The sequence below is a fragment of the Salmo trutta genome, chromosome 31, assembly GCF_901001165.1.
Source record: "Salmo trutta chromosome 31, fSalTru1.1, whole genome shotgun sequence".
In the NCBI taxonomy this organism is placed as follows: Eukaryota; Metazoa; Chordata; class Actinopteri; order Salmoniformes; family Salmonidae; genus Salmo; species Salmo trutta.
In genome coordinates, this window is record NC_042987.1 from 44990296 (window position 1) to 45005754 (window position 15459).

Genomic DNA, 15459 nt, shown 5'->3' on the forward strand with positions numbered 1-15459 from the left:
AGCTGATGTTACTGTAGAGATGGGGAGACCCTACTATAACATACTGGACAATATCAATGTTCAGATGACAGCCAGGTTTGACCACCTTCCTTGGCTTAGTGGACTGTCATTTTTTATTATTTTTAAATGTCGAAAAAGTTTGACATCAGTAAACGAGAGCCTGTCAAAATATACCAAGATTTCATCACACTTAAAGGGATACTTAGGTATTTTGGCAATTAGGCCCTTTATCTACTGACCCAGAGTCAGATGAGGCCCTTTATCTACTGACCCAGAGTCAGATGAGGCCCTTTATCTACTGACCCAGAGTCAGATGAGACCCTTTATCTACTGACCCAGAGTCCCGTGGATACAATTTTAATGTCTCTGCATGCAGTTTGAAGGAAGTTGCTAACTAGCGCTAGCGCAATGACTGGAAGTCTATGGGTATCTGCTAGCATGCATTAGCGCAATGACTGGATGTCTATGGGAATCTGCTAGCATGCATTAGCGCAATGACTTTAAAAATAAAGTAAAACTATGTTTGATGTCTTCTGTGCCCATATGAATAACCCCTATGATGTAACTGGAATGATGAGATGGATGTTCTTCTTCTCTGTTTTTGTTTGATTATTTCACTGTCATACTGTGTTGGATCTTGTCTAGCCATCTTGTCTCCAGAGGACCACAATGGAAATAAGTCCCAGACTTTATTGTGTGTTATCCTCTATGATTTTATTCATGAACGTATGGCTTTTTCAAGTTTTATGTGAGCTTGTTTTTTTTAAATGGTCGAATTAATAAACTAAACTAAACGACTGGAAGTCTATGGGTATCTGCTAGCCTGCATTAACGCAATGACCAATCCTTATAGATAGCAGATACCCATAGACTTACTGTCATTGCGCTAATGCATGCTAGCAGATACCCATAGACTTCCAGTCTTTGCGCTAATTCTAGTTAGCATTGGCTCGCGAAACTACCTCTAATTTCCTTCATACTGGACATAGTAACATAAAAATGGTATCAATCATTGCCAAAATCCTGAATCATCCTTTTAAGGCTGATCTTGTGGGATTGTAAAGTTCACAAACGGAGACAAATCACCTAGACAGCTTCTCAGCTTCTTGTTCCAGCATGACCTGACACGCACTGTCCCCAATGCAAGAGTTACTGCAGCTGGTCCAATAGAAAGTGCCTAACCGGCCTCAGACCTCACCACACATCCCCTGATTTCTAGGTTCAAAATGTGAAGGACGAGACAAGAGGATTCTAATATCCCAGAAGTCTTTGCATAAATGGGGGAAAAATTGAAACATCAGCGAAGCTAGTTCGCTAATTCATGCTAGCAGATACCCATAGACTTCCAGCCATTGCGCTAATTCATGCTAGCAGATACCCATAGACTTCCAGTCATTGCGTTAATTCATGCTAGCAGATACCCATAGACTGAAGCTAGTTCTTAACAGCGCTGGTCCAATTAATTTGTTTATTATTTTCGAAAGCTTGTGCACGTAAATATGACTTGTCCTAACCTGGGTTGGATCTTTAACCTTACTCCCCCCTTGACTCCCCCCAATCACAAAGTGATCATTGGCTGAGCCTCCATATGGTTGACCAGCTGGCTAGTGTCCACCATGCTGGGCTCGACCTCGGTGACGGGCTCCGTGTAGAGGGGGTTGTCGAAGGTACTCCGGCCTGCGCTGAAGTCCAGGGGGTTGGTGAAGGAGGGCAGGGGACGGCCGATCTTCTTGTAGAGCATTAAGGCTGTGAGGCCCATCAGACAAATGGCAGCCAATACCACCACCACTGCCAGGCCTGAATACACACGCCTCTGACCTCCCTTCAGAGACCCTGCAGGATCATAGGAATAAATATTACAGTATGGCTATCATTGTTTGACTGATATGACTGATTGGTTAATTGACCGATTGGTTAATTGACCGATTGGTTAATTGACCGAGTGGTTAATTGACCGAGTGGTTAATTGACCGAGTGGTTAATTGACTGATCATTCATGGACTGATCATTCATGGACTGATCATTCATTGATTGATTAGTTGATTGAAGGATGGATGATGGGTTGACGGATGGTTGATTGATCGGCTCATTCATTCATGACTCACCTTGTGTTGCTGGTGTTTCTGGTAGAACTGGAGGTGGAATAGAGAGGATTATTAACAAGGTATTATTAAAAGGTCCAACGCTGTCTATTTAAAAAAAATATATATTTCACTTTTATTTAACCAGGTAAACTAGTTGAGAACAAGTTCTCATTTACAACTGCGACCTGGCCAAGATAAAGCAAAGCAGTGTGACACAAACAACACAGAGTTACACATGGAATAAACAAGCGCACAGTCAATAACACAATAGAAAAAAAATAAAGTCTATATACAGTGTGTGCAAATGGCGTGAGGAGGTAAGGCAAGAAATAAATAAAAGCCCATAGTAGTGAAGTAGTTACAATTTAGCAAGTTAGCACTGGAGTGATAGATGAGCAGATGATGATGTGCAAGTTGAAATACAGGTGTGCAAAAGAGCAGAAAAGTAAATAAAAACAATAGGAGGATGAGGTAGGTAGATTGGGTGGGCTATTTACAGATGGGCTATGTACAGCTGCAGCGATTGGTAAGCTGTTCAGATAGCTGATGTTTAAAGTTAGTGAGGGAAATGTAAATCTCCACCTTCAGCGATTTTTGCAATTTGTTCCAGTCATTGGCAGCAGATAATTGGAAGGAAAGGCGGCCAAAGGACATGCACCTCAGGGCTCGCCAGTAGCTGCCAGCCTTCTCTTTGACACACTGCCCCCCCTGCCAGCATCCATCCTGGCTGGCTCTAGCTTTCCAATCTTTAGAGATCTCGGACGATACGAAAGAAAGTTTGAACAGACTGTTAATAGGGGTTGCAACAATGGCGGCGGATAATTTTGGAAAAGAAAGGGTCCAGATTGTTTAGCCCAGCTGATTTGTACGGGTCCAGGTTTTGCAGTTCTCAGAACATCTGCTATCTGGATTTGGGTGAAGGAGAAGCTGGGGAGGCTCGGGCAAGTAACTGCGGGGGACGCGGAGCTGTTGACCGGGGTTGGGGTAGCCTTGAGTAAAGCATGTCCAGCCGGTGAGAAATGGTTATTGAAATTCTCGATTATCGTGGATTTATCCATGGTGACAGTGTTACCTAGCCTCAGTGCAGTGGGTAGCTGGGAGGAGGTGCTCTTATTCTCCATGGACTTTACAGTGTCCCAAAACTTTTTGGAATTAGAGCTACTAGATGCAAATTTCTGTTTGAAAAAGCTAGTCTTTGCTTTCCTGACTGACTGCGTGTATTGGTTCCTGACTTCCCTGAACAGTTGCATATCGTGGGGACTATTCGATGCTAGTGCAGTTCGCCACAGGATGTTTTTGTGCTGGTCGAGGGCAGTCAGGTCTGGAGTGAACCAAGGACTATATCTGTTCTTAGTTCTACATTTTTTGAAAGGGTCATGCTTATTTGAGATGATGAGGAAATTACTTTTAAAGAACGACCAGGCATCCTCGACTGACGGGATGAGGTCAATATCCTTCCAGGATACCTGGGCCAGGTTGATTAGAAAGGCCTGCTCGATTAGAAAGGCCTGCTCGCAGAAGTGTTTTAGGGAGCGTTTGACAGCGATAAGGGGTGGTCGTTTGACCGCAGACCCATTACGGATGCAGGCAATGAGGCAGTGATCGCTGAGATCCTGATTGAAAACAGCAGAGGTGTATTTGTAGGGCAAGTTGGTCAGGATGATATCTGTGAGGGTGCCCATGTTTGTGGATTTAGGGTTGTACATTGTGGGTTCCTTGATAATTTGTGTGAGATTGAGGGCATCTAGCTTAGATTGTAGGACTGCCAGGGTGTTAAGCATATCCCAGTTTAGGTCACCAAACAGAACAAACTCTGAAGATAGATGGGGGGCAATCAATTCACATATGGTGTCCAGGGCACAGCTGGGAGCTGAGGGGGGTCTATAACAGGCGGCAACAGTGAGAGACTTATTTCTGGAGAGATACATTTTTTAAATTAGAAGCTCAAACTGTTTGGGCATAGACCTGGAATATATGACAGAACTTTTTAGGCTATCTCTGGAGTAGATTGCGACTCCTCCCCCTTTGGCAGTTTTATCTTGACGGAAAATGTTGTAGTTGGGTATGGAAGTCTCCGAATTTTTGGTAGCCTTCCTAAGCCAGGATTCAGACACGGCAAGGACATCAGGGTTGGCGGCGTGTGCTAAAGCAGTGAGTAAAACAAACTTAGGGAGGAGGCTTCTGATGTTAACATGCATGAAACCAGGTAAACTATCTATCTATCTACTGTCTATTATCCTAATTGCTCAAATAATTCTTCATCACGACCTTCATTTCCTATAGTTCTATTGACATTCATTTGTGCACTACACTATGGAGTGAGAAAGAAAGTTGTGTGGATATTGTAATAGATACATGGTGCCATGGTGCTCCCCTCTCACCCTCGTCTTTCCTACAGATGTATGGTCAGTCTCACCCTCGTCTTTCCTACAGATGTATGGTCAGTCTCACCCTCGTCTTTACTACAGATGTATGGTCTGTCTCACCCTCGTCTTTCTCACAGATGTATGGTCTGTCTCACCCTTGTCTTTCTCACAGATGTATGGTCTGTCTCACCCTCGTCTTTCTCACAGATGTATGGTTAGTCTCAGCCTCGTCTTTCCTACAGATGTATGGTCAGTCTCACCCTCGTCTTTCCTACAGATGTATGGTCAGTCTCACCTTTGGGCTTCTTGCAGATGTATGGTTTATTACCCCAACGGGCAGTGCTCCAGGTCCCATCGGAGGATAGCATATATCCATAGTCATAGGAAGAGTCCTGAGGCTGTCCCTCTGCCCAGTTAATGTAGTCCAGCACTGTTTGGTCCAGCCACTTCCACTGACCTGCAACAGGGTCTGTTGTTAGTCATGTAGTTACCTACACTCTTACAGAAAAAGGTTCTATCTAGAACCTAAAAGAGCTATTCGGCTGTTACCAGGGTCCTCCCATGGTGACGGCCGAAGAACCATTTTGGAACCCTTTAATTATAAAAGTGTAGGTGTGTTTTGTACAGGCCTATCTAGAAGGATTGGTAGTTACCTAGGTGTGTTTTGTACAGGCCTATCTGGAAGGATTGGTAGTTACCTAGATGTGTTTTGAACAGGCCTATCTGGAAGGATTGGTAGTTACCTAGGTGTGTTTTGAACAGGCCTATGTAGAAAGATTGGTAGTTACCTAGGTGTGTTTTGTACAGGCCTATCTAGAAGGATTGGTAGTTACCTAGGTGTGTTTTGAACAGGCCTATCCAGAAGGATTGGTAGTTACCTAGGTGTGTTTTGTACAGGCCTATCTGGAAGGATTGGTAGTTACCTAGATGTGTTTTGAACAGGCCTATCTGGAAGGATTGGTAGTTACCTAGGTGTGTTTTGAACAGGCCTATGTAGAAAGATTGGTAGTTACCTAGGTGTGTTTTGTACAGGCCTATCTAGAAGGATTGGTAGTTACCTAGGTGTGTTTTGTACAGGCCTATCTGGAAGGATTGGTAGGTACCTAGGTGTGTTTTGAACAGGCCTATCTAGAAGGATTGGTAGGTACCTAGGTGTGTTTTGAACAGGCCTATCTAGAAGGATTGGTAGTTACCTAGGTGTGTTTTGAACAGGCCTATCTGGAAGGATTGGTAGTTACCTAGGTGTGTTTTGTACAGGCCTATCTGGAAGGATTGGTAGTTACCTAGGTGTGTTTTGAACAGGCCTATCCAGAAGGATTGGTAGTTACCTAGGTGTGTTTTGAACAGGCCTATCCAGAAGGAAGAGTAGCTGTCTTTCAGAAACTCCAGGTTGCTCTTTATGAAGCGGAGTTCGGCAGGATCCTCGATGCTCACCAGAGACGCCCCTTCACACACAATATTCGTATTAATGCTTCTCCAATTACTTTCTTTACGGTTTGTTCTGTCCAAAGAAGTGCAGAGTTCATGGAATACTGGATCCCAATTCCAGTTGTCTCCTTTTCTCCCTGAAGCGTTCACCATCTCACTCCACGCCAGGATGTAAAAGCATTAGATAGGTGTAACAGTCTGTGTACTACATCATTAGATAGGTGTATCAGTCTGTGTACTACATCATTAGATAGGTGTATCAGTCTGTGTACTACATCATTAGATAGGTGTATCAGTCTGTGTCCTACAGCATTAGATAGGTGTATCAGTCTGTGTCCTAAAGCATTAGATAGGTGTATCAGTCTGTGTCCTAAAGCATTAGATTAGTGTAATAGTCTGTATCCTAAAGCATTAGATAGATGTAACAGTCTGTGTCCTAAAGCATTAGATAGGTGGGACACAGACTGAAACACCTTTCTTCCACCAATCCAGTCAACCAGTACACACTTGGAGGAGAATGGGAGATGGGCCCTGGCCAAAATCGCACAATTTTTTAACGGCACCCCGTATAGGGCCTTGGTCAAAGTAGTGCACTATGTAGGGTATAGTGTAGGGGCCACTAAGTACTATGCCCTTGGATCTAAGATGAAACTTGCTATCAAATCTGGCATTTTGAACCCTGAAGAGTTCTGAATGAAATGTGTTACATGGCCTCAAGTCTCGTCTCTCTCCTGCCAAGTCAACTTATCAGAAATCACAGGTATTCAATAGGGCGGCATTTTTTGACACACCCTTGGTTTTGAGGCTCCTCCTACCTTTACGTATACAGCTGGTGGAGGCGTCGGCCCACCTGACGTCGTTAATGACAAAGCTGTAGCAGTGACCTCGGAAAGGCAACCAGGACCAGGGGCTGTTCCTACCGCTGATATCCTCCTCCTCCTTGATACACTTCCCGGGGAACTGGGGCGGGGCCGTGGGCGGGACCGCTATGGGGGGAACCAACCAATAGGATTACAGCACTGCATAGGGATCCACCAATAGGATCCTTCCCTCCCTGCTGCTTTCATACACTGGGGTAGGTGACTGCCTCACATGGTGACTACTAACACACTGGGGTAGGTACCTGTCTCACCTGGGGACTACTAACACAATGGGGTAGATACCTGTCTCACCTGGTGACTACTAACACAATGGGGTAGATACCTGTCTCACCTGGTGACTACTAACACACTGGGGTAGGTACCTGTCTCACCTGGTGACTACTAACACACTGGGGTAGGTACCTGTCTCACCTGGTGACTACTAACACACTGGGGTAGGTACCTTTCTCACCTGGAGACTACTAACACACTGGGGTAGGTACCTGTCTCACCTGGAGACTACTAGCACACTGGGGTAGGTGACTGTCTCACCTGGTGACTACTAACACACTGGGGTAGGTACCTGTCTCACCTGGTGACTACTAACACACTGGGGTAGGTGACTGCCTCACCTGGTGACTACTAACACACTGGGGTAGGTACCTGTCTCACCTGGTGACTACTAACACACCGGGTTCAGTGACTGTCTCACCTGGTGACTACTAACACACTGGGGTAGGTACCTGTCTCACCTGGTGACTACTAACACACTGAGGTCAGTGACTGTCTCACCTGGTGACTACTAACATACCGGGTTCAGTGACTGTCTCACCTGTGGACTGCTTGCACACACTGGGGTAGGTGTGGTTACAATGGGCTGTCTTCCAGGTGCCTTCCACATCCAGGTAGACACAGGGCCGGTCTCTGCTGGGCTCGTTTTGGGCCCACCGGACCAGGCTCAAGGGCCAGCCGTCCATCCACCTGAAGAAGCCTTGTGTCTGAAAAAACAAACCACTACAGCTGTAAGTCAGTTGGTAGAGCATGGCGCTTCCAACTTCACTATCGTCGGTTTGATTCCTGCTGGTGCCACTCATACCAAAATGTTTTCACGCATGACTGTAAGTCGCGTTGGGATAAAAACATGTTATATTACAGTACACTAGCCTTTCCTGACAATCTGAACACCTAGGCTGTATCTCAGAGGAACACCGTTTTGTGGTGCTGTAGACGACCCTGTGGTTGAAATCCACCCGTATCCCTTACAGCAGTCACGTGACTTCTTCCCGTCCACCCAGCACATTCCAAAGCCATCTGGCTCCTAGAGATAACCATTAACTTCTATCAATTCTATTTATGAAGCCCTTTTTACATCAGCTTACGTCACAAAGTGCTGTACAGAAACCCATCCTAAAACACCAAACAGCAAGCAATGCAGATGTAGAAGCACCTTGTTACTTCTGATGTAACAACCATTCTCTATCACCCCTCAGATACTATAGTATTACTTCTGATCCATCATGTCTCTAGTATAGCAGTGTTCAAAGTTTCACCCAGAATCCAACAGTACCAATAACCTGCCTATTCTGATGAGGAGTCTGTGGCACCTGAAGATACAGCTTGTACTGTACCTCATTCCTATTGAGTCCAATCCACAGTGGTGTCTGCAGCTTCAGAGCCTGCAGCTCCAGGTAGGCTGCTGACAGTTCATCCAGGGTGCTAGCCAGCTGGCCCTCCTCAGCCTCACACTGCATCCGGGCTTCGGGCCATGTACAGTTCTGGGGCAGCACCTTGTAAGAGTCGTTGGCCAGCTTCACCCAGCCTCTAGGTAACACTGTCGGGGCCGGGACTGGGATGCCTGAGTCTAAGAGGGCAGAGCAACACTTAGTCACATTACAAATCAGAGGGCTGAGGATGGAGACGAGAAGAAGGATGAAGAAGAGGAGAAGGAGGAGAAAGAAAGAAGAGGAAATAGAAGAATGTCTTTGCTCACCAACTTTGCGCTGACAGATGAAGCCGTATGTGTCGTTGCAGGACCTGGTTTCCCATTTTCCCAAGATGGAGGAGGAACTGGCCATCACAGCACACTGAGACAAAGATTATCAATAATGGACAACATTCACAGTCACAGACTTAATTATGTCATATAGTAGAGCTTTGAGCAAAATGTAAGGCTAACACTTTAAATAATACATTTTTAATATATTATTATATCCAATTTATTGTGTGTATTTCTCATTTGAATTGTGATAGTTTGTTTAAATGGATCTTACCTGACTAGCCCGAGAGGAAAGCATATTCATGTACCACTACAATTAGAAAACCAAATGGTATTTATTAAGACATTGTTCTAGAGATAGAAAAAGCTAAGTAAACGAGAGGGATTTAGTCAATGTGTTTCAGTATAATATGTAAACGATGGGGATTTAGTCAATGCGTTTCAGTATAGTATGTAAACGATGGGGATTTAGTCAATGTGTTTCAGCATAATATGTAAACGATTGACTAAATCCCAATGTGTTTCAGCATAATATGTAAACGATGGGGATTTAGTCAATGTGTTTCAGTATAATATGTAACCGACGGGGATTTAGTCAATGTGTTTCAGTATAATATGTAACCGACGGGGATTTAGTCAATGTGTTTCAGTATAATATGTAACCGACGGGGATTTAGACAATGTGTTTCAGTATAATATGTAACGACTGGGATTTAGTCAATGTGTTTCAGTATAATATGTAAACGATGGGGATTTAGTCAATGTGTTTCAGTATAATATGTAAACGATGGGGATTTAGTAAATGTGTTTCAGAATAATATGTAAACGATGGGGATTTAGTCAATGTGTTTCAGAATAATATGTATCTAAACATATGTACAGTAGGCCTGTCGGTGGGTGTGTGTGGATATCTGTGTTTGTGTATAAATGTGTGTATACAATATATTAAATAGTAAATGAGGATGTCTTGACAGCGTACGTCTTCACCCCCCCAGAGTTACTACTTGGTGGAAGCCCCTTAGGCAGCCATTACAGCTGTGGACCATTTCCAATAAGATTCTACCAACTTACCACAACTCTTAGCGCGACATATATCCGTTGTTTTTGTCAAAACTCTTCAAGCACAGTAAATTTTGTTGGAAATCTTTGATAGACAGCAATATTCAAACATTGTTTCAGTTTTTTTAGCAGATTAAAGTCAGAACTGAGACTGAACCATTCAGGAGCACTCAACACCTATTGGAAAGCCATTCTGGTGTGTCTTTGGCATTCAAATGTGTGCAATTAGGCTATCTCGTCCCTGGGATACTTCCAGGGTTAGGGTTTCTTGTCCCTGGGATAGTCCCAGGCTTTCTTGTCCCTGGGAAAGTCCCAGGGTTTCTTGTCTCTGTGATAGTCCCAGGCTATCTTGTCCCTGGGTTAGTCCCAGGCTTTCTTGTCCCTGGGTTAGTCCCAGACTTTCTTGTCCCTGGGATAGTACCAGGGTTTCTTGTCCCTGGGATAGTCCCAGGGTTTTCAGAAGATGGAGGTAAGCTTTCCTTTTCTTTTTTACCTGGTCTCTGCTCATAGCATATCTTTTGATCCTGACACCTTCCCCAAAGAGGCTTCCACCAAGTATGAACTCTGGGGCATTTCCACCAAGTATAAACTCTGGGGCATTTCCCCCAAGTATGAACTCTGGGGCATTTCCACCAAGTATAAACTCTGGGGCATTTCCACCAAGTATAAACTCTGGGGCATTTCCACCAAGTATAAACTCTGGGGCATTTCCACCAAGTATAAACTCTGGGGCATTTCCACCAAGTATAAACTCTGGGGCATTTCCACCAAGTATAAACTCTGGGGCATTTCCACCAAGTATAAACTCTGGGGCATTTCCACCAAGTATAAACTCTGGGGCGTTTCCATCAAGTATAAACTCTGGGGCGTTTCCACCAAATATGAACTCTGGGGTGTGAAGACATACACAATCAATACATTCTTTCACTTTGAATATGTGGAATAGGTTTATGTAGATCTGTCAGAAAAAATCATAATTGAAGTCCTTTTTGACTTAATTCTAAGGCAGCAAAATGTGAAGACTGTGCAAAGCGGGTGTAGACTTTCACTAGGTCCTATGTGTGTACTTCTGTGTTTACTTAAAGTTTAAAGGGACTTTACCAGACTATGGTGACGCCATCGCCTTGGGATCATCTGCGACAGTCTCTACAATTAAGAAACAAAATATTATATATTAGGGGTATTTATTAAGAAACATTACTGGTTTAGGGATAAAATGAGCAAATTAAACTCAAAGTAAACTACTACATCATGTCCAGTGTGCCACACAGTGTTCCAGGCTGTAATGTATCTGTATATTATGTCAAATGTTTACTCAATTTTCACCACTAACCAAATTTAAGGTCTGCTTTGCGCAAACTTGAAAGTTGTGAAAATTATTTGCAACTTCCAGCGCACGTTTACTGTGAACACTGAGGCTGTACCTGCTTTAAGTTATAGTTTTAACAGTGGACAAGTACGCTACTGTGGCTATTTGATCATAATGTAGGCCTACCAGAGAGGCCTACCATCAAAAACAATGGAGAAAATGCATCCCGTAACATTTTAACATGGAAATAGCTGTTCTATCATTCAGTCTACAGTAGCAGCAAATGTGTGGTGTTCAATATAGGCCTACATTCCATGAGACATGCAGGACTTCACATTAACCTGTTGATCCACTTGTCCTTCAGACAAGGTGGTGACTGAATGTGTTGTTTGATGACAGAAACATCTTGCGTTATTATTCCCATACAATTATTAAATAGAATCAGACAAATTATTCTTCCTTCTGCCTATTGGCTACTTAGCTTATTCAAGACCGCCTCAAAATACAACACCGCCCCTTTAAGACATAAAGAAGCTCTTTACCTGACTGGCTTTTCAAAGATGGCTAGAAAAGTACATGATTTGTACTCTTGTAGGAAGAAACCACTGCCCCATTGTTTTTATTTTATTTCACCTTTATTTAACCAGGTCGGCCAATTGAGAACAAGTTCTCATTTACAACTGCGACCTGGCCAAGATAAAGCAAAGCAGTGCGACCAAAAACAACATAGAGTTACACATGGAATAAACAAAACATACAGTCAATAACACAATAGAAAAGTCTATATACAGTGTGTGCAAATGAAGTAACGAGGTAAGGCAATAAATAGGCCAATAGTGGCGAAAGTAATTACAATTTAGCAGATTTACACTGGAGTGATATATGCAGATGAGGATGAGGATGTGCAAGTAGTGACACTGGTGTGCAAAAGAGCAGGAAAACAAAACAAATATGGGGATGAGGTAGGTAGTTGGTTGGTTGGATGGGCTGTTTACAGATGGGCTGTGTACAGCTGCAGCGATCGGTAAGCTGCTCTGACAGCTGACGCTTAAAGATAGTGAGGGAGATATAAGCCTCCAACTTCAGTGATTTTTGCAGTTCGTTCCAGTCATTGGCAGCAGAGAACTGGAAGGAAAGGCGGCCAAAGAGGTGTTGGCTTTGGGGATGATCAGTGAGATATACCTGCTGGAGCGCGTGCTATAGGTGGGTGTTGCTATAGTGACCAGTGAGCTGAGATAAGGCAGAGCTTTACCTAGCAAAGACTTATAGATGACCTGGAGCCAGTGGGTTTGGCGACGAATATGTAGCGAGGAGAAGCCAACGAGAGCATACAGTTCACAGTTGTGGGTAGTCCATGGGGCTTTGGTGACAAAAAGGATGGCACTGTGATAGACTGCATCCAATTTGCTGAGTAGAGTGTTGGAGGCTATTTTGTAAATGACATCGCTGAAGTCAAGAAATGGTAGGAAAGTCAGTTTTACGAGGGTATGTTTGGCAGCATGAGTGAAGGAGGCTTTGTTGCAAAATAGGAAGCCGATTCTAGATTTAATTTTGGATTGGAGATGCTTAATGTGAGTCTGGAAGGAGAGTTTACAGTCTAACCAGACACTGAGGTATTTATAGTTGTCCACATATTCTAAGTCGGAACCGTCCAGAGTAGTGATGCTGGACGGGCGGGCAGGTGTGGGTAGCAATCGATTGAAGAGCAAGCACTTAGTTTTACTAGCGTTTAAGAGCAGTTGGAGGCCACGGAAGGAGTGTTGTATGGCGTTGAAGCTCGTATGGATGTTTGTTAACACAAAGAAGGGCATCAGATTTGATGAATATATTCATTATATATATATATATATATATATATAATGAATTATATATATATAATATATATTCAATATATTCATTCTATACAGAATTAGTTAGTTTAGTGAACCAGGTGATGGCGGCTACGACCTTGAACGTAGCTGAGGTGCAGCTCTGAAACCAGATTTCATAGCGGAGAAGGTACGGTGGGATTCTAAATGGTGGGTGATATGTTTATTAACTTGGCTTTCGAAGACTTTAGAAAGGCAGGGCAGGATAGATATAGGTCTGTAACAGTTTGGGTCTAGAGCGTCTCCCCTTTGAAGAGGGGGATGGCCGCGACCGCTTTCCAATCTCCAGGAATCTCAGACGATACGAAAGAGATGTTGAACAGACTTGTAATAGGGGTTGCAAAAATGGCGGCGGATAATTTTAGGTAGAGAGGGTCCAGATTGTCTAGCCCAGCTGATTTGCAGGGATCCAGATTTTGCAGCTCTTTCAGAACATCAGCTGTCTCGATTTGGGTGAATCGAGACAGCTGATGCGGGGGTGGGGGGCATGGGCAAGCTGCTGCAGGGGGTGCTGAGCTGTTAGCCGGGGTTGGGGTAGCCAGGTGGAAAGCATGGCCGTAGAGAAATGCTTATTGAAATTGTTGACTAGAAATGAGCTACAACTGAGCTAATAACTAGCTAACTAGCAAAACATACAACCGGTGGCTACATGTAGCTCTCACTTTGATCTCAGAACAAGAGCATCTACTCCCAACCGCTTCTACTGTAGCCTAAACACAGTGAACGGCACAGATCCTTATATGGCAATGTCTATTTGCATATAGGCCTACTGCAGCCCTGATTGGTAATGTGGCACCGGTCTGTGTAGAGTACAGGCTGAGTCCTGCCTGTCAATAGAATCCTACTCCAATGAGCTCTGCCTACAAGAAAATCTCTTGCACAGTTAGTTTTGCATACTAAGTCTTGCATAGTTCGTTTTGTGTCGGTATTTTACATTAAAATTGGCTAACATTGTGCTGATTCGATTACAATTCCCACAGTAGAGCGAAACACTGTTAACTGAAGAGGAAAACTAGAGAAAGGTGAGTGAAGTTCAATCTTGTGCTTCTCTGCAGTTTAGGCGGGAACATTGATTATGTCTTATGTGAATGTTTTGTTTATGTTTAAATGTGTAAATGTCTGCTTGGTCGTCATGCCTACGACCAGCTGTGGTATATTGGCCGTGGAACACAACCCTCGGCCCTCATTGCTTAGGTAAATGTGTGTACATGCGTACCTTCATGAGATCCGAGTTTAAGTATTTGACTGCCTGGCCATCGGTCCAAACAAACGCGTCCCGGTTTAAGTTACTCAGTCCAATCCACAGGTCAGTAGCACCAGAAGTCATCTGGGTCGTCAGAAACGCTGCAACCATAGAGATAGATAGAGGACTCATCTTTAGATCTGTGTCATTATAGTGTCTGTGACAGCATGAGCAGCACCATAGAGATAGATAGAGGACTCATCTTTATATCTGTGTCATTATAGAGTCTGTGACAGCATGAGCAGCTCCATAGAGGCAGATAGAGGACTCATCCTTATATCTGTTCCATTATAGCACCTGTGACAGCATGAGCAGCTCCATAGAGGTAAATAGAGGACTCATCCTTATATCTGTTCCATTATAGCACCTGTGACAGCATGAGCAGCTCCATAGAGATAGATAGAGTACTCATCTTTATATCTGTGTCATTATAGAGTCTGTGACAGCATGAGCAGCTCCATAGAGGTTAAAATAATCTCACCTTGCTCCTGCCTATTGGTGATGGACGCCAGGTTAGCTCCCATGGATTGGCAGAACGATCTGGCCTCGAGCCAGGTGCTAGGTACCCTGTATCCAATCAGTTTGTAGCACTATAAACAAATCAATAAGCAATTAATCAAGTTGATTCAAGTTGATTGATTATAGGCAAACACTTTGAGTTAGACTTCCATTCTCAAAGCCTGTTGTAAAACTGTATCGTCTGTTTTCATGTGAAAGACATTTAACATATTATTATTACATAATCATGATTATATCACTCCTCCTGTGTAACCTTTGATCTCTGACCTTAGTATCCATTCTCTCCTCTTACTGACCTTAGACTGGTAGAGGATCCATTCCGGTGGGCAGCCTCCTGTGGGGGGGGCAGTAGGGGGCACGGTGCTGTTCACTGGGGGGGAACCACTCCTCTCACAGATGGACCTCATTTCAGTGCCACTGTTATAGTCATGCCAGAAACCTGAACACACAGTTATAGTCATGCCAGAAACCTGAACACACAGTTATAGTCATGCCAGAAACCTGAACACACAGAAAACACAGTTATAGTCATGCCAGAAACCTGAACACACAGAAAACACAGTTATAGTCATGCCAGAAACCTGAACACACAGAAAACACAGTTATATTCATGCCAGAAACCTGAACACACAGAAAACACAGTTATAGTCATGCCAGAAACCTGAACACACAGAAAACACAGTTATAGTCATGCCAGAAACCTGAACACACAGAAAACACAGTGAAA

At 43.8% G+C, this 15459-nt stretch overlaps 1 protein-coding gene across 1 annotated transcript in view; it reads right to left on the reverse strand.

Moving 5' to 3' along the window:
• Nucleotides 1-598: 598 nt before the first annotated feature.
• Nucleotides 599-15459, reverse strand: part of LOC115170265 (macrophage mannose receptor 1) — a 48251-nt gene continuing 33390 nt past the window's right edge. Inside the window, exons 20-32 of the mRNA XM_029726676.1 lie at nt 15029-15171; nt 14695-14803; nt 14187-14314; nt 10895-10939; nt 9009-9044; nt 8729-8822; nt 8367-8599; nt 7571-7736; nt 6694-6864; nt 5779-5895; nt 4746-4907; nt 2106-2132; nt 599-1833 (exon numbers count right to left, since the gene is read on the reverse strand). Of these exons, the coding sequence (XP_029582536.1) occupies nt 1559-1833; nt 2106-2132; nt 4746-4907; nt 5779-5895; nt 6694-6864; nt 7571-7736; nt 8367-8599; nt 8729-8822; nt 9009-9044; nt 10895-10939; nt 14187-14314; nt 14695-14803; nt 15029-15171 (1706 nt within the window). The 3' untranslated portion in view covers nt 599-1558. The remainder of the gene's footprint in view (nt 1834-2105; nt 2133-4745; nt 4908-5778; nt 5896-6693; nt 6865-7570; nt 7737-8366; nt 8600-8728; nt 8823-9008; nt 9045-10894; nt 10940-14186; nt 14315-14694; nt 14804-15028; nt 15172-15459) is intronic.